Below are 23,855 nucleotides of genomic sequence, written 5' to 3' on the forward strand. Positions count from 1 at the left end.
CGGCGATATTGTGACCATTGTGACACCGAATTAAGCCATACACAATAAAACACTGAGCGCACTACTGCACATTATGTATACAGGCCAGATTTCTAGATTTTTATTTCTATATTTCTATTTTATTTAAGAAACCTTTTAGAATATTGCTGTTGCATGCTTATTTTATCTTTATTATTATACATTTGGACATCCAGTGCGGGCAACAAAGAAAAGAATTTCATTGTTCAGGGAAACACGTTTCTAACTGCACATATGACAATAAACCTTTGAATCCTTGAATCCTTGAATTTTGCCCACAAAAAGCGGCATTACAAAAGAGGTGTTTGGGAGAAAAAAAAACAGATATGCATCACCTGTCACCAGCAGACAGCGTGCACCTCTTCTTTTTCAAGACAACACAGCAACAAACTTGGCTGGAATTGGAGGTGATGGTGATGAACGTGTAGAAACAGGCCTGCCCACCCCCCACCTCACCTCACCCCACCCCACTTGAAAATGACTGTGGCAGCTCCTGACCTGATCACTGGCATTTACATATTAAAGGCTCTCCTAAGTAGGGGAGGGGAGGGGGGCATGGGGGAGCAGTTGCCAGGTCAATTTGCGACAACTTGGGCCAAGTTTTCACTTTTACCACCGCAAATGCAGGGGCTTAACGTATGCGGACATGTAAGGGGCCACATACATCCACAAATCCCTCTTTTCATGCAGTGTGTGCACTGGTAATCCATATCCAATTTCGTTGCGAAAAGTTGCTTCTGTCGTGTTTTATTTGACATTTTGTACTGGATGTTCGTTGATATTACTCCGCCACCGCTAAGAAAATAGTGCAAGCATGAACGAGCTGCCAAATAAAACACGACAGAAGCAACTTTTCGCAATGAAATTTGATATGGATTACCAGTGCACACCAGTAACCACTCCGGTGAGTTGATTATTTTGAAAACGGACGTTTATTGTGCTTTTACGGACCTTTTTGGACATGCGCATGACTTGCCATTCTGAAGCAGGTTGAGAAGAATCAAAATTAGGCAAATACCGGAGACAGCAGTAAACATCAAAAAAGCGGTGAGGGGGGTTCTAAAACATTGCAGACGACTCAGAAAAGAGGCTTAATGTTGAAAATACCGCAGTTCCCCTTTAAGAACTTTGTAGGACCGTGGAAAACAATGATTGAGGCCATTTCAAAACCAACTACACAAGTTAGCAGGAGCAGCAGATGGGGAACATCCTAATATTTATACCGAGTCTGGGTTTGGAAGTCCCAATGTCAAAGTGGGATATCCCTCCAAAGGTGGGGGAGAATGAAATAACCAAGATCCTGTGGGACTTACAGATCCAGAATGATGAATGGGTGAAGGCTAACCAACTGGGCATTGTGATGGTCGATGAACTACTGAAGTAGGCAGTCGTGATAAATGTAGCAGTCCCAGGTGACAGCCACATCAAGAGGAAAGAACTCAAAAAGCTTGAAAAATACCAAGGACTGAAGGACAAAGTAGAAAAGGCAAAGCGGTGCCAGTGATAATCGGAGCGCTTGTGGCCATGACCGCCAAACTGGGAAAGTGGCTCCAACAAGATCTTTGTCCATAAGAGTGCCTAGGAACAGCCAAGATACTGTTAATTAGTACAGCATGGATGATCAATACCCAAGATTGTATGTTAAACAATATGTTTGTTTTTTTCATCTGAAAAATGTGATTTAAATCAAATGGATATCTTTATCTTGTATCTCAAGGTGAAAGACAAACATACTTTGTATTCAGTGATGTTTCAGCCTGAGAGATCTTGAGATTAACATCTGTATTGGAGAGACAGAGAAAGTCGAAGTGAGGTCAAATAAGCCATGGGTAAAATAGGCTTTGTTGTATATAGAGGCTTTACATCTTCAGTTCCACCTTTTTTATATAATCCCATATTTAGGGAGATCCATTTGCAAAATGCAATATAATGTTCATGGCAATTTTTTTTATTGGTGTAGATTTAATTTCATAACCTCAGAGGTTGCAGATCATACTCCTTGAAGCACTGTCTTACACAGTTGTATTTCTACAGTAACCCTGAAGGAACAAACCACAAAGTGGGTATTTTTTCCCAGCTGCTGCTCAAATTTGGAGGAGAGCGATAGGGTGGTTTTCAATTGGTTGCAATGTGCAGTTTGTACTGCAGTTTCATATCCTGGACTCTGCAACACATTTGAAATGACATTTCTTTACATAAAACCACTTTTTAAAAAGATATTTGGTTTGTGATGGTATCAAAAGATGTAGAGAATTTGGAAAAGTCTGTACACAAAGAAACAAGGCTGAAAGCAAAAACTTAATGACCTCATCAGGCATCACTGCGTTAAAAAATATAATTCTGTTGTGGAAATCACAAGTATTGTCATTGAAAACAGGCACTGGATCCACAAATACAAGTTAAAACTCTACCTCACAACCTGCTTATACCCACAACCCAGAAATACTGGCAATTTTTCTTAGCCCAAGCTGAGTTATTAAGCACTGAAGTGAAGAGCATGGGGGTATATTATATATCTTCGTTTTTCTTTTCATTTATTTTTTTTCATACTCTGATATTGTACTGCTCTCCCTCAAGAAAGCCTGCCCACACATTCAAGACGTCTCTGCTTGTGGGCAAATATGGTCTACTTTACCTCAAAACTGTCTTTCTGCAATCAGATTCACTGCTGCCTGTCTTGTTATTTAGTTTGAGCCCTTCTAGCAGTCATGCTTCTTCTGGAAACTTTTGACATTAGATTTTCCCTGTTTGCTCTCATATCGTTGTGAAATGATGTTGGCAAAACTCCCCACATAAATAGAAGTCCCCTCTAACTGATCACTTGTTAGCTGGGTTTAGCATATGCCAACATGGACCATCATCCAAACCAGAAAAGAAAGTACAAATATAATCACAAATGTGCTGCAGGGAGGCAAATATGCAGTTTAGGTCAGCAACAGATTGCAAATATGTCTTCCTATGTGTGTACATGTAACGTCCCCGGTTATGTTTTCATTGTGTTAGCTTGTCACTTCTGCTGTCAGTTCCTTCAGGTAATAGAAGTAGCATCATCATGAATTGAATTTAAGTGGACAGGATATAATGAATTAGACTGCATACAAATGGAACTAAATTGAACTTTTTTGGTCAAGAGCCCTGGGATCAATTTTGTTGTAATTTTGTGCAACTAAAACAGAATTGAACTGAACTCAGTCAAAATGCAATTATGCGTTAACCTCTGAAACCAGTTCACCAGGAAGTCTGTCGAAGACTAGTTTTATATTGTTTGTGACAATACAATAGAGAGATAACAGAAGTCTTCCACCAGGATACTTTGAAATGAGCAAGAAGCTCGGGTTGAGGCAAAACAGATACATGACTTATACAGAGCAGTGAGGTGTCTATGTGATTCCCTAAATGGTCATAATCTAAATGTAACCAAGCTTTTGTGGATCTGAGCATCTTGATACTAACTTTTTTTTTGCTGAAAGTGCTTTCCTTATATGTTCAGGCCTGCTATCAGGTATAGTATTCTCCAGCTGTCTCTCTGAGCTTCGGAGCTTCCACATAAACAAAATTACATCATAACAGAAGACCATCCTGGAGCTAGTTATAGTAAGAAAGAAATGGGAGAAAAACGACTGCAACTGGTCTGCTCCCTACTCCTGTCTATGCTCTCATTGGTAATCCTGTAAAGTAGAGTAGATTGATAAGTTTCAATCAGGCTTCAGACGTCATCACAGCACTGAAACAGCTCTGGTCAAAGTGTTAAACGACATTAGGTTGAATACTGATTCTGGTAATGTTTCAGTCCTGGTTCTGTTGGACCTCAGCGCTGCGTTTGATACTGTAGATCACAGAATCCTGTTGCACAGGCTGGAAAACTGGGTTGGACTTTCTGGAGCGGTCCTTAACTGGTTCAGGTCCTACTTAGAAGGCCGGAGTTATTTTGTTACTATTGGCAGCTATGAATCTGAGCGAGTGGCCATGACTTGTGGAGTCCCCCAGGGGTCAATTCTTGGACCTCTTCTGTTTAACTTGTATATACTCCCTTTGGGTCAGATATTGCAGAACTTTAACATCAATTATCACAGTTATGCAGACGATACACAACTTTATGTGTCTCTGTCACCGGACGACTGCAGCCCAGCTGACGTTCTGTGTCAGTGTCTGGAGGAAGTAAACACCTGGATGAGAGAGAATTTTCTACAATTAAATGAAGACAAAACTGAGATCATTCTGTTTGGGAGCAAAGAGAAGAGGGTCAGCGTTGGTAAATATCTTGAGACTCGGGACCTTATAATCACTGACCAAGTTCGTAACCTCGGAGTGTTGATAGACTCAGATCTGACTTTCAGCAGCCACATCAAAGCTGTCACCAAGGCAGCTTTTTACCATCTCAGAAACATCAACAGAATTAAAGGTTTCCTCTCCCAAAAAGACCAGGAGAAACTCATCCATGCATTCATCTCCAGTAGACTCGATTACTGTAATGCTCTTTTAACTGGACTTCCCAAAAAGAGCATTAAACATCTGCAGCTCATCCAGAACGCTGCTGCTAGAGTTTTAACCCGGACTAAGAGATCTGAACACATCACACCAGTTTTGAAATCTTTACACTGGCTTCCAGTCAGTCACAGAATAGATTTTAAAAGCCTGCTGATGGTTTACAAATCCCAGAATGGTCTAGGCCCAAAATACATCTGTGATATGTTCAGAGAATATAAACCCAGCAGAGCTCTTAGATCCAAGGACTCAGGTCAGCTGGTCCAGTCCAGAGTCCAAACTAAACATGGAGAAGCAGCATTTAGCTGTTATGCTGCAAATAAGTGGAACAAACTGCCACTGGAGATTAAACTTTCACCAAATGTAGACATTTTTAAATCCAGGTTAAAAACATTTCTTTTCTCATGTGTCTATGCATGAAATATCTTTTAACTTATCTAGACTGTTGCCTGATTTTAAATTAATTTAAATGATTTTATTTGTTTCTCTTTATATTATTTTATGTATTTTTAATGCTTCTTGCACTCCCTGCTGCATTGCTTTTATTTTATGTAAAGCACTTTGAACTGTTTTATACATGAAATGTGCTATACAAATAAATTTGATTTGATTTGATTTGATTTAGATACGACACAGTGATAAATGGGCCTTTGTTAAAACTTTTTTCATATCATAGTTATCTTATTTTAGAAGTTTTATCCTCCTTCTCTGTTAAAAGCCTTTCAGCACTGCGATGTCTCCCAGCTTACTGCCGTTCAGCTTTGAGTTTGCTATGAACTCCTCAATAAATCAGATTTCACCTTCATGGCTCAGTATTCTCCTAATTAAGTACCTCAACCACACAAGAAACACTTACTTGTATCTACAGGACTAACGTGTCTCAGGGGTCAATTGTAACACTTTGATGATTGTAACTTGCTCGTTTTCAACCCATTACCCTTTTTTATGTCTCACACAGTGGGTTGTAAATTGGTGAGGCAGTGATAGCCATTTTGGATGTAGATTGATAGATTATAGCCAGCACTAGAAAATGGGGTTCTGTTATTAATAGTGTCTAGAAATGAGCTGTCATGTCACTACCAGGCCCACACAGCGCAGAGGACAAGATGTAGGAGAGACAACACTTGCTTGTTGCTCAGCCATGAGTTCTTACTGCTATAATTCAGAGCTGTAACCAGAAACCGTTAGACTGAGACCTTCTTTTCTGTAAGCTGTCCTGGTTTGTTTGTTTTCAGCATTTTTCCGGGTTTTTTTTTCCACCTCCTCTGTCATTACAAATTTAGCTGCTCTGACAATTTTGCTCACATTTTGGCATTTCATTCACAGCAAAGGGCTACATCATACCTGAGATGGTCCCACCGGATCTGACAGCTGTGTAGGGTAAAATAAGATTTTTGTGCATCTTCACCTGCTACTGTGCCCTTCTTTCACTCTATGGACAAAATGGGGGAGTGCTCACTTTTCCCAAAGTACCAGAACATTTGAAGGGCAATTCCAGTCGAGTGACAGAGTAATGGATGAGGGCAATGAGGGCCATCAGTCAAGTCCTGAACCGTGCTAAGTCAGAATTCTACCAAACAGATACTAACAGCCACTTTTTTTTTTACCTCTGAAGCTGCAAATGACTCAGTTTCCCTCTGTGGCAGTGCACTGTGGCTGGACATTTCTGTGAATATTTTTTTTACAGTCACAATATGCTATGATTCTATTTGTATTTTGAAAATGCTTTTATAGCATCACTCAGACCTAAATGGATTTTAGCTCATTACCTTAATGGATTTTAGCTCATTACCTTATCTGCAAAACTTCAAAGAATTTTAGGAATGCATTTCGAAAATTGGTTTATTTTGAAGAACTGTGAAACCAAAAAATACCAGGATTGACGTCAAAAAAGTAGTTTCTATGACAACCTTCATTCTTCAACACAGTCGGAACCCTCTTTGATAAACTGTTTTGTAATTTCTTTAAGTAGTCTTCAGGAATAGTTCTCCAGGCTTCTTGAAGGACATTACAAAGCTCCTCTTTGGATGTTGGCTGCCTTTTGTTCTGTTCTCTGTCAACATGTTCCCAAACTGCTTGGGCTCTGGGGAGGATTTGTCACCCCATAAGACCGTTTGCCACTGATTTTAAGTCCAGTTCTTGTGTCATTTGGCAAACATCAGCCAAATTTTCATTTTTCTTCCTGCTTTGCTTCCTCAAGAATGGCCTCTTGGAAGCCACTCTTCCATGGCGACCATTTCTGATGAGGCTTTGGCAAAAAGTAGATGGACCAACTGAGAGGTGAGATGCGTCTCTCTGGCTCCTGTGGCAGATCTTCTGTTGGATCTTTTTCCTGTTTCTTGAGATACTGTTCAACCTCCTGTAAATTGTTTTGTAAGCCTGCCTCCTCTTCTTTTGACCTACACTTGTCCAGTTTCTTTAGATTATTTAAGGACAAACAGCATCTCATGCTGAGCTATGCCAAGTTGTTTGCTTATTCTCTAAAGGACTCAGCTTTTTGCCTTTGTAACAGGCTGTGCTTTAAGATACAGTCAAAGACTAATTCCTTTGTTAAGTTGCCTGTTATGTGTGGACTGTAGACTGTAGCATTGAGTTTGAAGTGCCTTATTTATGCTAAAGTGATTCAAAGGTCAGTGTTTAGTAACCCCTTACCCTAACAAAAACACTATCCTCTGAAAATGGGCTGAGAATGAGTGAAAAAGCATATCCTGTTCAAATAAAAACTTGCTAGTTTACTACAGTCTTAGCTAAAACATAAACCCACTGTTCCCAATGTCTTGCTTTCCACATACATTACACCCGGAACTCTAAACACAGATGTAACGGCAGAACTAATTAATTCTTCCCTGTCAGGTTATTAGTATTCTTTCACAAGTTTTCATCCGGCGCTACACTCCTGAGTATTTCTTTGTCTCTGCTAATTGTGAGATGTGAGAACGAAATGAGAAAAATTCAAAGAGAGAGAGAAGGGGGGAAAAGGAAATCTTCCTCATTTCTGTCTCTCTACCTCCCTTGGCATAAAAAATTGAAGACAATCTAATACCAAACCCTTCCTGCCCTTCTAAGACCTTTTGTTGACCTTTCTGTGTCATTTGACTGTATCACAACGTGGGCTGTCGCTGTGAAGTGAGGATTTTGTCAACTCACGGTCCAATTGGGTTTGGTATTATGTGTAATGATCGCGCTAAGGTGAAAGTTCATTTGGAGTATCTAAGTTTGTGTACATTGTAGATGCAGTGTTCTGTATCTGTATCAGTACATGTGATCAGAACAAGTGGTCACGAAAATCCTTTGTATGACAAAATGATTTGTGAATGGCGGCTTCTTCTCCATTGTTATCATGAAGCCACTGCATTGATGGCAGCACAGGGCTTCAGATGTAAAGAATTTTCATTTTATATTTGCTTATTGAAAAGAAACTTTCAACATTTATTAGTGCTTGTTTAAGTACTGTATGTCCAGTTAAGAAAAAGATTATTCATACCAATGCCAAATTATGATATTTGTCACGTTCAGAGACTCTTGTTTTTAGTTTTCATGTTTAGGTAATGCTTTTGTTTTCAGTCCATCTTTAGTTTTTTGTCATGCCTTAGTTTCCCTGCACTCTGTTTATTAGTTCACTCACTTCACCTGTGTTTTTTCCCTCAGCTGCACTCACTCCCAAATCACTCTCACTCCCTATTTAGTTTCCTGCCTCCCCTGTCAGTTTTGCCGGATCTTTGTTTGATGTCAGTTTGTAACCCATGCCAGGATTCCCGCTTCCCATGATTACCACGTTTTCCAAGTTTTCCAAGCTAAGTATTTATTTTTCCATGCCGTGTTAAGTTCCTTGTTTTTGTTTTCAACTAAGTTTTTTCCGGCTCAGCCGTGTTTTATGTTGATACTTTGTTTTTCTTAGTAATAAATCTACCTTTTTTGTAAGTCCGCATCCGTGTCCTCCCTTCCACCCACAAAACCCTGACAATATTTTGTGTTAATCTCTGTTTAACTTAAAAGGTTTCTTCTGACTGAAATTTACATATTTAAGTGGCAAAAGAGGTTTAGATATTGGTTTAAATGTTCTTTTTAAAAATTAAAAAAGAAAGACCCAAGCATAACATTTCCATCCCAGTTTTTTACAATGGGGTGTTCTTGGACCTAAGTATTTCTCCTTTCTTCCACCAAATAAAAGCTGCATGCCTGTGTCCAACTAACTATATACTCATTTAATCCAGTCACTAAACTGATGGCCAAGTCAAATTTTTGTGTACCTTTAATCTGAGGTGGGGTCATATTCAAAGCATCAGGGGAGTTGTCAGAAAAACTCAAACCTTCCAACAAGAAACTGATGAAATAATATTGGGGTGGCAAAGAAAGGCTTTGTTACTGATTACGGACAAAGGGTGTGAACAGATTTTGATATTGCCTTGTTAGTAAAACTGAAAAGAAAAAGTTTACGTTTATTTTGAACCAATCAAACACAGTGTCTGAAAGTTTTTTTCCAATTGATTCCAGAGGGAAGCAACGACTGAAAGTGTTTAGGGGTTTTTCTAAGTCCTGTGGTATTTTGTGGGGGAACAAAAAATGAAATTTCAAACCCCTCCTGGTAAATCCTACAAGTCAAATTTCCCATTACACCCCTGCGTGATTCCAGACGAGCGGTAGAGAGAATGTTCACTGCATCAGAGTGTGCACTCATGTGCTTTGTATCTGAATGATGTTTTCTTTAAAGACTTTGTTTCTTCCTCACCAAGTGTACGTAGTATTTATAAGAGACAAAAGAGACATGTCAGTTTAATGTCATCTGCTGTTAGTGCTGCTCCTCCCCAGTCTCACACTGCGAGTCATATTAGCTGATCTGTTTAAATGAACGGAACTGTTCTCTCTAAGAACAGAGAGACCAGTTTGAATCTATTTCTGCCGAAGAGCAAACACATGATCAAACATGACAGTGTCACATGCTTGAGCTACCGCATGTCACCTGTTATGACGAACATAACTGGCACACGGAGATCAATGAAAGATGACAGATTAGGTTATCTTAATCTCAGCATATCAAAACTGCACTGCTCATTATCCCCTTGCAAAATGATTTCTTTGAATTTATCTTCCTGATGAATGCACAAAGTCCCATTCAACAGCCCAAAACCCCAGTTGGCCTGCCTAACTGATGGCTTAATTATGTCATGTAATAGGTGGGCATTAGTACGTAAAGGTCTCCCGCGGGTCTTACTGTCACCTGTCAGATTTCATTGGTATTATGTTTGATTTAACTTTTACAATAGTTTAACATGGAACAGATGAAACACTTCATCCTAAAAAAAAAAGGAGAAATTAATAAGCTTGACAGATGTACATCTGCTAAGATTTGTGCGGTGCAGACTGTTCGCAGAATTAGCTGTCAGCAGCTCAACGAACACATCAAGCAGTAAACACCAAACCACAATAATTATAAAAGAATCAAAGAACTCCTGTTCCTCTCTGAATTTTTTCGATGGTCCCGAGTCCCAAAGTGTCTCTCTGCATGTAACGGCAAACAAACTCATATATTTACCTGACGGTGTAGATGAATGTCAGACATTTTGTGAGCTCAACAGACCTGTATTTGTGGTGATGGACCATGCGGTAACTGAAGGGATGGTTAGCAACAAGTTTTCCTTTAGCATTTCTTGATTAAGAGGGCCAGATGTGTAAAAAAGAAAGCAACTGTTTACGTTTATTCTTCAGGCATCAAGTTATTCCTTTGTATGCATGCATGTGTGTTCATTCCACTTTACAGGTAACAGATGTAGTATGCAAACTACCTCCCCACTGCACTCCTTTTAATATAATTTTCTCTTACTTACATTTTACCCAATGGATGCTGCACTAGGTATCGCAGTGCATTCTAATTAGTTGTCAAAAACACGGAGAGGGTTTAATGCTGTTTTTCATCTTGTAAAAGACTAAAGGCGGCATAATGAATGCAATGCTGTGTCACGTGTTGGACAATGAATTCCAAGTAACAGTCCTGTTAGGAAGACACTTAGCCAGACTTTATAGCTAATGACTGCCAGATAGAGGTTCAGTCTGGCTTTTCTCTGAATCTGTTACACTGTGCATTTCTGCCATAAAATCACTGTGCAGCTAAGCTGTAGTTTAATGGTGAATTTTGATGTTTTTAGAATGGGGTTTAGTTTCACATTTGAAATTCAGAGAACCTCAAAAATAGATCATTCAGAATAAATGTTACGATAATGCAAACCGTAACTCTATTGCCATGAAAGTAAAAGATGATGAAAGTTAAAGAGGTCATTAATAGCTATAGGTTGATATGACTTTATGAAGAAGCTCTTTTGTATCGTCAGTTCATTAGGTGAAGTGTGTAAAATGCAGCCATAAATAAGCTTACAATCTATCTATACTTGAGTAGTAAAAATTTGAATATTTGATTTATTTAGTCACGAATTCCAAATCCAGTTTAGGGGGCTGCAATATCTGAACAACATGTGAGAAGGATATATTTTTTCTTTTCAATGAATAATTTGTTGACCTGATGAAAGGCAGAACCAATGCGGTCTAAGTTTTTAAAACTTTTTAGTTAATTATGCTGTATCTGGTTTCACCACAGTGAGTGATCATTTTGATTGATATTAAGCTAAAATATTTACACAAATATATATATATATATATATATATATATGTGTGTGTATGTATATATAATACATATCCATGCTCATAACCCTGAACTGATTTGATAACTTTGTACACAACTTTCTGTATTTGGAAGACTGCTTTGGTGAATATATGTTTGTGTGCAAAGAAGCATGGAACACACAACGCAGGAGACTGTGTATCTTTCAGATTGTATGTATGCTCCAAACCACTGGGCCATGTCCTCCTCTTCTCTGTGAACTGACATTGGCCATAGTGAGAGCCACTGTGACATTTACAGCTCAAAGGCTTATGGAGGCTCCCCGCTGTACCTTCAGGTTTGTGACCACGCCAGCCTTCGGTTCAGCAGAGAGCTGTCAAAAATGTAGGTAGGAATAGAAGCAAAATAATTTGTTGTCCAGCGTATGATTGATTTGGATGAAAAGGAAATAAACATTTTGATAGGGGAGTAGAGTATCTCCTGAGGATTATCAGTGTCTTCATAATTATTCATATTGTTTCTATGAACACCCTGGTGCTTTCTGTAGGAATTTGTGTTGCCTGTCCAACTAGGTCAACACAGCACAAGCATGCTGTCACATTTAACAGATTGCCACACACAGTAGCAATGAGTATTTATTTGGCATCTTGTTTGCTTCTCTGAGAAATCTGACTGATCAACCAGACCTGTCCAAACTTTCCTATCCCTCAATTTTTTAAACTATTGATATTACAGCACCTGAGCTTTTTTTCTTTCCCTGTGCATGAGCCAAATGAACACAACATTTGCACACACAGTTGACTGCTCAGAGATTATATGAAGGCAGTGTCTCCCGGTGAAATGAAAGATCATACTGTGCATAGTACGCACATGCACATACATGCCTTCCCCGACTGTAACATTTCCCTTGCTCAGGAAGCCATTTAACTGTCAACGGGAGGCCTTCAGAGCTCTTGCAAATAGCATCTGTTGGAGAAACCAGGGGGAGGTGAGGAAGGAGAAAAAAAAAGGGGCAGCTACAAGAGCATGAGAGGTGTGTCAGAGGTAAAGGAGGGCAAGGTTGAGTGGTGCATCTGAGTGCTGATGTTAAGAGCCAAATAATTGCTTACTGCTGTGAAATGTGCTGCCGAGGAAGAAGGAGCATGGGGAGTAGAAGGTGAGGAAGAGGAGGAGAGGCACACTGATATACTCAAGAGGTTGCTAGTGCTATTTATAACTGCATTAGTTATCTCACACACTGTTCACCTCTCTATATATCCTTCCTCCACCTCCATCTCCCTCAGCTGCCTCTCCTCCCCTGACTCACTTTTTAATCCACTTCTTTGACCTCTTCTGTGTTCATACCCCTTGTATCATTATTTTCTGATATGGTTTTTGCTTTTTTGTTGTTTAGTCTAACAATATCATTCTCACTTAATTGTGTTTTTTATGACTGCGAAGTGCCAAAATTAAAAAATGCTTGCTTTGTTCAAGTTGAAACACACTGCCAGACTACCATGTGCTATTTCGAGAATGAAAAATTGGAAAAAGCATTTGGTTTGAAGCCCTTATTAAAAGCACCTCTCTGATACCTGTCAAAACACAAATACAGCATGGCACCAGTCTCCTCTAAATATTGCAATTTAAATTCTGTATGTTCTTCTCTCTCTTGAGTAGTTAAAAGCTTTAATTACTTGATGTTTTTCGTTGCTCTCTACTTTAGCAGTAACGTCACACAACTACATCTTCAGGTAGTTAAGTTAACTGGCAAGAGAAGAGAAAAGAGAGTTAATCTGATGAATTCCAATCCCATTACTTCAGAGGCTGCAATTAAAACTAATTGTGTCACAGACCACCAAAGCCCCCAGCAGGAATGAATGTGTATTGTCTGCGATAATGGCTTCTCCCCATTCTTTTATTGTCTTGTTCAAGGCATCAGCAGACCTGCGTGAAAAGATAACCTGATTTTGTGTGTGTGTGTGTGTGTGTGTGTGTGTGTGTGTTTGTGTGTGTGGGTATGTGGGGGGGCTCCTGCCCGTTTGAGCTGCTAGTTTGTCACCCAGAGGTCGAATGAATGGTGTGACAACCTCCCAAATACAATTAGGAAGTGGCCTGCTACTCAGATGAATTGCTCCTGCATGTTTTTCATTAACTGACAAGGAGCTACAATGGCTACCAGAGCTGACGGATATATGATTTTTACACCAAATATTCGCATGTATATACAGGTTTGTCAAACAAAGGTTCGCTCACTACTAGAATTCGATTGGCTCCTTTCCCTCACATCATGGTTACCCATAAGTACTCTGAGAGCGATGCACGTGCGCTGAAGCTACATTCAGTAATTACATTTTATGCCTCATATTTTTTGGCTGGTGATGTTAAAGTCTAACTTGTCAAACAATAATTTTGTTCAGATTTCATCAGTTTATCTTGAAAGAGAGCTTGAAGTGGTTTGTGCGCATTGATAAACATTTTTTTTTCAAGTTAACATTATTATTGTTACCTGCAAATGTAATAAGAGTGACTAGTACAATTATTATTTCAATCCATTTCTATTTCACGTATATGTAATTCCCTTTGCTATTTTTCTTTTAATTAATTAATTAATTAGTCACTGGGCAGGGTTTTTATCTCTTAATCTGGAACATAACCTGTCCACGAGCGAGTTAGGTGCGCAGAGTTTCCATTGTAATGTACCCCTGTAAAAAGTTAAGCCACATTCATGTCCCTGCAAATCCAGGGTTAAATCTGGCTAAGTCCAAAATCCTGCATTGTTGTACAGGCTCCAGCTGATGCAATGTTCAAAGCTTTATAAATGATTTGGCACCTCAAATCTTGCCCCACAATCAGCAGACATGGGCTCCTGGTAGCAGCTGCTACGATTTCCACAAAGCAGGCTTGATTTATAAGATGTTGACAAAATCATACAGTAATTTCTTTAGTTTGTAATGTGATTAGGAAATTGCAGTTGTGGAAGTTACTCCAAAGAACTGCCTGTAGGGTTTCTAAAGATGCTAAGGAAACCCTCATCCAACTGCAAAAGATCCATAGGGAGATTTAGCGGACAATGATTTTTATGGTGACAGTGAACAGGGAGGGAGAACATTGCACCACAAAGAGAGGTGTTTTACTGTCCAGCTGTGTGCCAGAATGATATGACCTTCTAGTTTGCAAAAGAAAACCTTCCTTCACCACAAATCATCACAACATGCCTGATGCGTTTGGAAACAAGTGCTGTAGACTGATTAAGTGAAAACAGCATTTCTTAAACATTTTTATCAAATTTCTTTTTTAAAAAGTTCAGAATTTCATGACTAGAGTTTCTAAACCAAAATATTTATCGTAGCCTAAGACATCCACCGCAATGGAAACATGTATATTTACTCATAGAATAGAAGACATAGCATTGGGATTAAACTTTTATCAAAGTAGTCACGGTACTTTTTAATCTGAAAATATTTTTATCAACAAATGTGACTTATAGCATCATAATGAAACATTTTAAAAGCCTTTCTCCTGCAGTTTTTGCCTTTGTGCTTTAGAGTCTGCCGTACTGTATGTGTAGGGAGGAGAATTCAAACAATTCCACATATTCCATTAAATTTAAAAGCATCCATTTGTTGCATAGGAAACTATTGTAAGGGTCTATATGTGCACGAAGAAAATGACTATTTCTTAGTGATGTGATGTTTTTTGCCCTTTGCCTACTTTCCAATCACTGTACTCTTTCGTTTTTGCAGAGTGGTCCTTTTTTTCGGTTGAAAGTGGTTGAATAAACCTTTGAGTGCAGATATACATTTGTATATTTCAGGCAGCGACAGACAGGCTTATCCTCCTGCTGGTCTCTGTTCTCATTGTGAACTCACCAAGCATTTTAGCAGTGTTATTAATATTGTGAATGATAAAATCAAATTACAGCCAGCAAAGAAAAAGCTAACTGATGGGCCATGAACCTCTAATTTTTTATTTTAAATCTTCCTCCTCTTTTTGCATTCTTCCCACCCTCATCTCATAAAACCACAACTGCACAGTAAAATTAGTTGTTGAGTGGTTCCTTCCTACTAATGCTCAGTTAATATTGGTATTTTTGATATTTTCATTATACAGAGCGATGGTGTCTCATCTATATGTATGAGAAGATGTTTGCAGGGGCAGGTGGAGTAAGTCAGCACCGTAGCAAGAGATGACTTCTAACACATTTAGACAATAAACAAGCATGTGTTTCACATGCCACCAGATGTAGTACAAGGGATTGCACAAAAGCTGCACAGAAAAAAAAATCAAATCTTTACTACAAGTTGCAAATTTAGAAAGTTTCTAAAGCTCTTTTTTTTAAGTGACATTTTAAGACACTGTTAAAAGCCACCTCTGCACCAAGGATCTTGTACTGATGGAGTCTTTTTCTTGTTTTTCACTATGTTATAAAGGACATAGAAGTCTGCTACAATGTATGACAGTGTAATGAAAACAAGCTCGGGTTTCATTGCATATTTTTAGAGCTCAGTGTACATAATTGAAAAACATGTTTGCACATGTATATTTTGTGCATTATTTCATGTCAAAGTGAGCAGAGTAAGAGTTTATCTGTGGCAATGCAGTGCAATCCTGTCGTTAAGTGAACGAGAGGATGGTGACAATGGGACAAGTGCTGCTGGCAGAAGTGTGAGGGAATCATGGCTTAAAACTGACTGATACTCTGTCTGCTTAGAACCTCGTTTTAATCAAGGTCTTACAGCTCCCCCTACTACACACGCCATTTCCCTTTCATACACACACACAAATTCAATGTCAAGTCTCTACATTGGAACCTCTGTGTTTCCCATTCTGCACTAAGTCGGTGAAACACCCACAAAAACACCAGATGGATTGTCAGCAGTATTTGATTAAGAGGAGGAATTAGCATGTTTGAACTTTCTTTTTCTATGTTGAGGCTTGAAAGTGGAAGTGAGTTTGTTTGAAGCCCACATTAAAAATCTGTCCTGAACAACTTTTCCCAATCACGTTGAGTACCTCCACGATAGAAATTCAAGGTTCCGATCTTTTTGTAATCTCTTATGTTAGCTGGAGGTCCCATTAATGGAAAGCACGACATCATTTATTTCTTTACTGGAAATGCACTGATAATGATCCTTTTTTGAGTCTGTTATTCATGAGAGGTCATACAGAAGTGATTCTATTTGTATAGCCCTTTTTATACAAAAACACTGCAGCTCGAAGAAATTACATAAAAGGACATAAACCTAAAAACATCCACGAGTAATAATGTAAGATGGATTGCACTGAATGCTTAGATCAATAAGATTCCTAATTAAATTATAAATTTAAAAAGGAAACGCTGTCAATTAAAAACAGTGTCCTCAAACATGCTGCTATGCATTCAGATTACAAAATAGTTTACCTTCAGGTCTGTCATCTTGTCAGACTCTCATCTACATCTTCATCTATATTCACATGCTGGAATATTACTTCATTTGAACTTTTCTTATCTTCCAATGTCAAGCAAAACTAAACATTTCTTTTATCAAAAAGATCCACGCCATTGCAACAACAGACACTTTGAAGTATTTGTGCTGTCATGGTACTTTTCAGCAGCTTACACAGCTTTAAATTAGATACACATAGATGCATAAAAAGGTTAAAAAGAATAAATTATATTTGCTCCCTAAATATCAAAGTCCCTCTGTGCTATTCATTAAGTTATTAACGTAGATGCATTGTGATTTTTTTTTTTTGTGTGATACAAAGCATGCAATGATCAAAATCATGCCCTGACTGGAGGATCTCTGCTTTGAATCTTTAGAGCATCCTCCTACATCCTCCACAAGATGAGGTCAGACATATGTGTGGTGTGAAAAAACGATTAAAGGAGAAGCCAGCAAAAGCTAGGTGGAGAAAACATTGCAAGCAAGCCCATGCAAAGAGCCAAGGCTCGCATCCAGTTGAGTGAGTCCAGAGCTGGTTGAGCAGCTAAGTTTTTTCTTGGGCTGAGAGCTCAGGACTCACAGGCTCCAGCTGGGAAGTCACTTGCACCCACTTTTGGTGATTTTGGATAACTTGTATAACCTTCCTCCTCTTAAGAATTGCTTCCTGGTTCAAATATTTACAGCTTGGTTAACCCATTATTAGAATTGCTAAACAGAGTACATCTTAAACAGAGTTTGAGTAACAGGTAAAGCCTACAGTCTGTTGAGGGGTGGCTGCTGTGATTATTGTAGCATATTCATAGATCCTCATTCCCTGAATGAGGAAAAAACAAAGAGTCGGTGCTAAGCCTCTCAAAATGATAAGATTTTTTTTTGTTTGTTATGTATTATTTTCACACTTATTTCTTTTAAAGGTAAAACTTTTAAATATGTCATTTTGAGGAACACAGATTAGTTGTAAAGGGATTAAAAACAGCTGGGGTGTGACTTTTAAAGAGCTGCAATTGTCCAGTTTACAACAGCTTGTAAAAAAACTTTTCACCCTACCCGCAGTCATTACTTTGAAGAGCCACCTTTTGCAGCAGTAATGGCTTCATTCTTCTTTGGGTAGAAGAAATGAACCCAAGACGCTGGCACTGGGATTTTTGCCAATTCAAAAACATGTTCCATCTTTCTCTTGGCAAGTTTTTGTGAAAATGAATTTAATTGTACTCTGCAGGATTTCCAAAGTTTTGTTTATTTTTTTGTTTTTTGTATCTACAACTTTGCTTTTGCAAAGTTTCCTTTAACTGGTACTGTATCATGTTAAAGAATAAGATTCAGTCCAATTTGAAATTCCTCCTTTCCATACACACATATTTTATGCATCACCCCTTGAGATTGAAAACAAAATGTTGGCGCTGGGTAAATCCAACAAACTGAAATAAAATTGAAAGAAATTTAATGCTTTGTCAAGTCCTTTTACATTAGGAATACACAAATTAGTTTTGGCTCCCTGTGACAATGTGTTGATTTGTGGCAAATCATTTTCTCATTAATTGTGCTCATCCCGTCCACCTCCATTATAATGCCAATTTAACATTCCGTGAAATACATGTGTCCTGACAGCTTGACATTTTCTGTCGATGCAGTTTATGCCGCTCAAGCTTCCTGTGGAGATCCATCTATTTTAGATTATTGTTATTATTGAGCCACTTTTTGTTGACTTCTTTCTCAATTTGCCATGGCGACAGGCCAACTACCCAGGGCAAAAATCTATACATTTATTAATTTCCTCGGGAAAGTAATCCCTTTCCGTCATGACGTAAAGGCCAAAATATTGGACTTGATTTCATTTATGCATCACAGTGGGTTGAAATGTTCCCTTTGTTGGAATGAAAAGTGTTTGTTTATACAGTGCATTCGGAAAGTATTCAGACCCCCTTCAATTTTTCACTATTTGTTATGTTGCAGCCTTATGTTAAAATCATTTAAATTAATTTTTTCCCCGTCAATCTACACTCAGCATCCTATAATGACAGCACAAACACAGAATTATAGAAATTTTTGCATATTTATTAAAAAAGAAAAACTGAAATATCACAAAAACTTAAGTATTCAGACCCTTTGCTCAGTACTTAGTAGAGGCACCTTTTTGAGCCAGTACAGCCATGAGTCTTCTCGGGAATGATGTAACAAGTTTTTCACACCTGGATGTGGGGATTTTCTGCCAGTCTTCCTTGCAGATCCTCTCCAGCGCTGTCAGGTTGGATGGGGAACGTTGGTGGACAGCCATTTTTAGGTCCCTCCAGAGATGTTCAATTGGGTTTAAGTCAGGGCTCTGGCTGGGCCATTTAAGGACATTCACTGACTTATTCCTAAGCCACTCCTGCGTTAATTTGGCTGTGTGCTTCAGGTCATTGTCATGTTGGAAGGTAACCCTTCGGCCCAGTCTGAGGTCTTGAGCACTCTGGACAAGGTTTTCATCCAGGATATCTCGGTACTTTGCAGCGTTCATCTTTCCTTGAATCACAACCAGTCGCCCCGTCCCTGCAGCTGAAAAACACCCCCACAGCATGATGCTGCCACCACCATGCTTCACTGTTGGGATTGTATTGGGCAGGTGATGAGCAGTGCCTGGTTTCCTCCACACATACCGCTTAGAATTAAGACCAAATAGTTCAATCTTGGTCTCATCAGACCAGAGAATCTTCTCTCTCACAGTCTGGGAGTCCTTTTGGTGTTTTTTTGCAAACTCTATCCAGGCTTTCATGTGTCTTGCACAGAGGAGAGGCTTCTGTCTGGCCACTCTACCATATAGCCCAGATTGATGGAGGGCTGCAGTGATGGTTGTCTTTCTGCAACTTTCTCCCATATCCACACAGGATCTCTGGAGCTCAGCCAGAGTCGTCTTTGGGTTCTTGGTTACCTCTCGCACCAAGGCTCTTCTCCCCCGACTGCTCAGTTTGGCCGGACGGCCAGCTCTAGGAAGAGTCCTGGTTGTCTGAAACTTCTTCCATTTGAGAATTATTGAGGCCACAGTGCTCTTAGGAACATTAAGTGCAGCTCAAATTCTTTTGTAGCCTTGGCCAGATCTGTGCCTTGCCACAATTTTGTCTCGGAGCTCGTCTAGCAGTTCCTTTGACCTCATGGCTCTCATTTTACTCTGATATGCACTGTGAGCTGTAAGGCCTTATATAGACAGGTGTGTTCCTTTCCAAATCATGTCCAATCAATTTAAGTCAGCACAGGTGGACTCTAATGAAGGTGATCAAAAGAAATGGACAGCACCTGAGTTAAATACGTGGGTGTCACAGCAAAGGGTCTGAATACTTATGTTCACATGATATTTCAGTTTTTCTTTGTTAATTAATTTGCCATTTTTTTTTATTTATTCTGAGCTTGTGCTGTCATTATAGGGTGCAAAGTGTAGATTGATGGGGAAAAAAATTAATTTAAATGATTTTAACATAACGGTGCAACATAACAAATGGTGAAAAATTGAAGGGGGTCTGAATACTTTCCGAATGCACTGGATGTGTGTGTGTGTGTGCATGTGTGTAAAGTATGCATTCAGTTAATATATCTGAGCCATCTCTCATAATCATTTACATGTTGAATGGCACAACACATTCCTCCTCATTCCCTCTCCTCCACTCTGTGACTCTGTTATTTTGTCATGTGCCATGTAAAATGTAATCCAGCAAAATACATTTACCACAATAGAGCAGCAGAGAATGGATTGGCATCCAACCCCAAACTGTTAATTGGAAGAAGTACCTTTTCCTGGCCTCAGCACCGTACAATAATCACTTTATTTGGATCCATCTAATACTTTGCTTTCTCAGTGATTATATAAAACTGTTCATGTGGAGGCACGATCAAAGCCCTGCTTATTGCTCTTCTCCCTTTCTCCACACTGCCGTTCCTGCTTAGTATTATTTTTTTCCACACAAGCTTATTATATTCCAAAGCTGTGTTGTCATCTACATGAAACCTCAAGGAGGGTAACACATGGGCGAGGCATCATGAAAACTGAGAGAGGGAGATTTGGAAAAGTTAAATCGGGGTAAAGGGAGGTTAGAAAGAGAAAACTGGTGAAAACACTGTGCAAGAAAATAGTGAGAAGATCTGAGCATGAAAACTAGAATTCCTCTTGCTCTGTCCCACTATGTTCTGAGAGATATCCGCTTGCGCTGGGTCAGAGCGCCGCAGCTTTCGTTTTCCCCTCGAGAAGATTTCCCAAATCCCTGAAATTAACACTTGTGCAGTGGATGAACTCCACAGATTATGTCAGAGCCACATGTGCATACAGACGCACAACACAATGCACTCAGTGATTAGAACTCTCTGTTGAGTTGGTGCAGTCGGAGACATCAGAAATGATTTTTCTCTCAACTACACACCAGGAGCTGTGCGCTGTTATTTAGTGAGCAGCTCGAGCTGAAAGGGGGCTGTGTACAGAAATGAAACATAGGCTGAAATTTAAAGTGATGGCTGTGCTGTAAAGAAAATGCCATCTGTGTTTATTGTTAGTTTTTACTTCATTACCCACTCTTTGATTCATCTTCGGCTGTCTGAGCGATTTTGGAGCGACTGCTGGGTTAGAGAAAATTACTTTTGGAGTTAGGGGAGAGGAGGTGGGGGGTGGAAATCTAAAGATGCAAACAGAGAAGACTTCAAATGTCATCACAGAAAATTTTTAGGGAAAAAAAACATTTAATTGAAAAGTTTTCCTATGTTGGAGTTTTTTCTATGACACAGACTGTTGAAATGACATTAAGTGAAGGCTCAGACTTTGACATCAGTTATTTCAAGTGTTTCCATATAAAGAACACTCTGTCCTCAGTGACTGTTCACTGCTGAGTCACATGCTCAGCAAAATTTTCACCCCGTCAAAGAGCAGATATGCTGACACTTATTATGTCCATGATCTTCCTTGTCTTTCAAAGTATTCATATTCAGAACACGCACACACGGATAATTCCTCTGTTTCACTATTATAACAGAAAGACTGAAGAAATGAAGCATTTGAATGTCTACCCTCCGTCACAAAAGTGTCTAAATTGTGATTAATTTTATTTGTGAAAAAAAGTACTGTTTTTGGATTGATTACTGTGTTATTTCTACATGAAACCTGAAAAGGTATCTCCTTTTTTCTTTTTTTCTTTCCTGGTTCTTTTTTAGGCGAGATTTGTGCCTTTAAGATCTTTGGTCAGGATGCCCCATTTGAAGCGGTGGTGTTGAATCGCACATCAGGAGAAGGAGTCCTAAGAGCAAGCGGCCCCGTGGACTGTGAGAGCCAAAAGGAGTACACCTTTATTATCCAGGCTTATGACTGTGGGGCTGGAGCCACTGGTGCTGACTGGAAAAAGTCTCATAAGTAAGTCCACCATTCATGCGTTTGGGTCTAAAATATAATCTAACTCAAACAAAACACGTCACTCAAAACTTTTTTGTTGCATTTGGCTCATCGTTGCTTTTTGGGCTCTTTGTTTGAGTGCTGCAACTGAAATTGAATTTAAAATTTATTTGCCAATAATCTTCTTTTTTTCAGGTCTGATATTGATAACTCCGACACACTGGATATCAGATTTTTTTTTTACACAAGTAAAGCTGCCAAAAGCTTCTTCAGTTCTTGTTATGTCTTTTGAAAATATTCACACGTATGATTCAAATTTAAAGACAGAAACAACTATAAAGATTAGAGATAGTCCAGGCTTTTTCTAGTGTCTGTCTGCTTTTTTTTTTTTTTTTTTTTTTAAGAGAAAAAGTTTTCTCTCACCCCCAGATAGTATAGCATCCTCAGCTGAGGCTTGCAGATCTGTCTCAGGAGATGTCCTCCTAATAGCCCATCAATATAATGTGAGTCCCTGTGTGTGTGCAGTGCTATGTGAATTAAATTGACAGACAGCCAGACTAGTGTGGACAGCAGCAAATCAGACCCTCTGGTCCTTCAGCCAGGGACAAGAAACCGCTAAATTAGGTTCCTGCTCGGTACTAAAAAGAAGAGGTGAGAGAAATTTATCAGTTCAGGGATCTCCGATGAATTTCTTTAGTGAAAGATGAATGACACACGGTATAAGTGCGCGCGTGTTTGTGTGTGTGGCTGTGTGACATTATCACGACATGACATTCTAAGTAGAGCTCATTAGGCTAATGTCATTAATTAGCCAGATGTGCATTCTCGGATACACCGTGAGTTGTTGTCAGCAAAGGTCACCGGTGAAGAAAGCTCTTACATCTACATCATTGCCTTATTCATAGTCTTTAGTGCACAAAACGTTATTCAGAGTTTCAAGTTGATTTCTTCCAGCAGATGAGATTCTATCGCTGTGAGTGTGGTTGTCGGACAAAAAAGGTGAAAAGTTTGAAGAAAAAAATAAATGCAGAGAGAAAATTGTAGCTGTGGAATAGTATGAATCTGTGTTAGCAGATATGCCTGTGAAGTAAATGTTAGATCATGATAAAACCGAAGCCTAACCCAATTAGTTAACCTTAGTTTCTTAGTCCTGTTTTTTAAGGATAGTTATATATTTTTTTATAAGCAGCATGGATGAAAAGTTTTTTGTTTTTTTTAGATTGACAGAATAATAAGTACTCAGTGATGACCTGAGATGTCTCATCTTTCTTCCTCCACCATCTATTTTTCCAGCATTGTCATATTCCCTATTCTTTACCCCCTTACTTTGTATCCATGCTGCCTTTTTCCCCCTGCTGTGCGTCCTCCTTTCATCACTATTTTCTTACTTTTCCTCCATTAGGGCGGTGGTTCACATCCAGGTGGATGACGTCAACGAGTTTAGTCCCGTATTTAGAGACTCACTGTACAAGGCATCAGTGACCGAAGGAAAGATCTACGACAGTATTTTACAGGTATTCTAATATTAGATTTTAAAGTCGGCGCATATTCCATTATCCCTCTTACATGTTAAGCATAGTTTATTTTGTTAAAATCACTGTGACAATGACACAACTGCCATCTTGAGTCCTGCAAGATATTATTGAAGGACTGCAGGGCTAAACTGGATGTCGCTCATTTCAGGTGGAAGCTTGGGACCAGGACTGTTCACCACAGTACAGCCAGATCTGCAACTACGAAATTGTCACTGCAGGGACGCCATTTGCAATCGACCGCAATGGTCAGTATATGGGAGCACGTGCATGGGTTAGGGGTGATGTGTTTGTCTCAGGGAAAGGGAGCTTCTGGAACAACAGAGTGGGGGAACATTTTGCTTGCTTTTCGAATTTACTCATGAGGGCTTTGTCTTTAGTGTTATTACACTAATGAGTCATTCATGTGACACGCACATAAATAGTTGTCCATGTCAGCTCTTCTACGCATAGAAAATAAC

The 23,855-nt window shown here is 39.2% G+C and overlaps 1 protein-coding gene and 1 pseudogene across 1 annotated transcript in view; one reads left to right on the forward strand and one right to left on the reverse strand.

Moving 5' to 3' along the window:
• clstn2a (calsyntenin 2a) overlaps positions 1-23,855 on the forward strand; it is a 159,872-nt gene that overhangs the window by 89,430 nt on the left and 46,587 nt on the right. Inside the window, exons 3-5 of the mRNA XM_075483684.1 lie at positions 21,688-21,883; positions 23,265-23,376; positions 23,546-23,642. Coding sequence (XP_075339799.1) covers positions 21,688-21,883; positions 23,265-23,376; positions 23,546-23,642 — 405 coding nt within the window. The remainder of the gene's footprint in view (positions 1-21,687; positions 21,884-23,264; positions 23,377-23,545; positions 23,643-23,855) is intronic.
• LOC142398642 (uncharacterized) lies at positions 18,984-19,651 on the reverse strand (annotated as a pseudogene).

This window comes from Odontesthes bonariensis, chromosome 14 (assembly GCF_027942865.1).
Source record: "Odontesthes bonariensis isolate fOdoBon6 chromosome 14, fOdoBon6.hap1, whole genome shotgun sequence".
In the NCBI taxonomy this organism is placed as follows: domain Eukaryota; kingdom Metazoa; phylum Chordata; class Actinopteri; order Atheriniformes; family Atherinopsidae; genus Odontesthes; species Odontesthes bonariensis.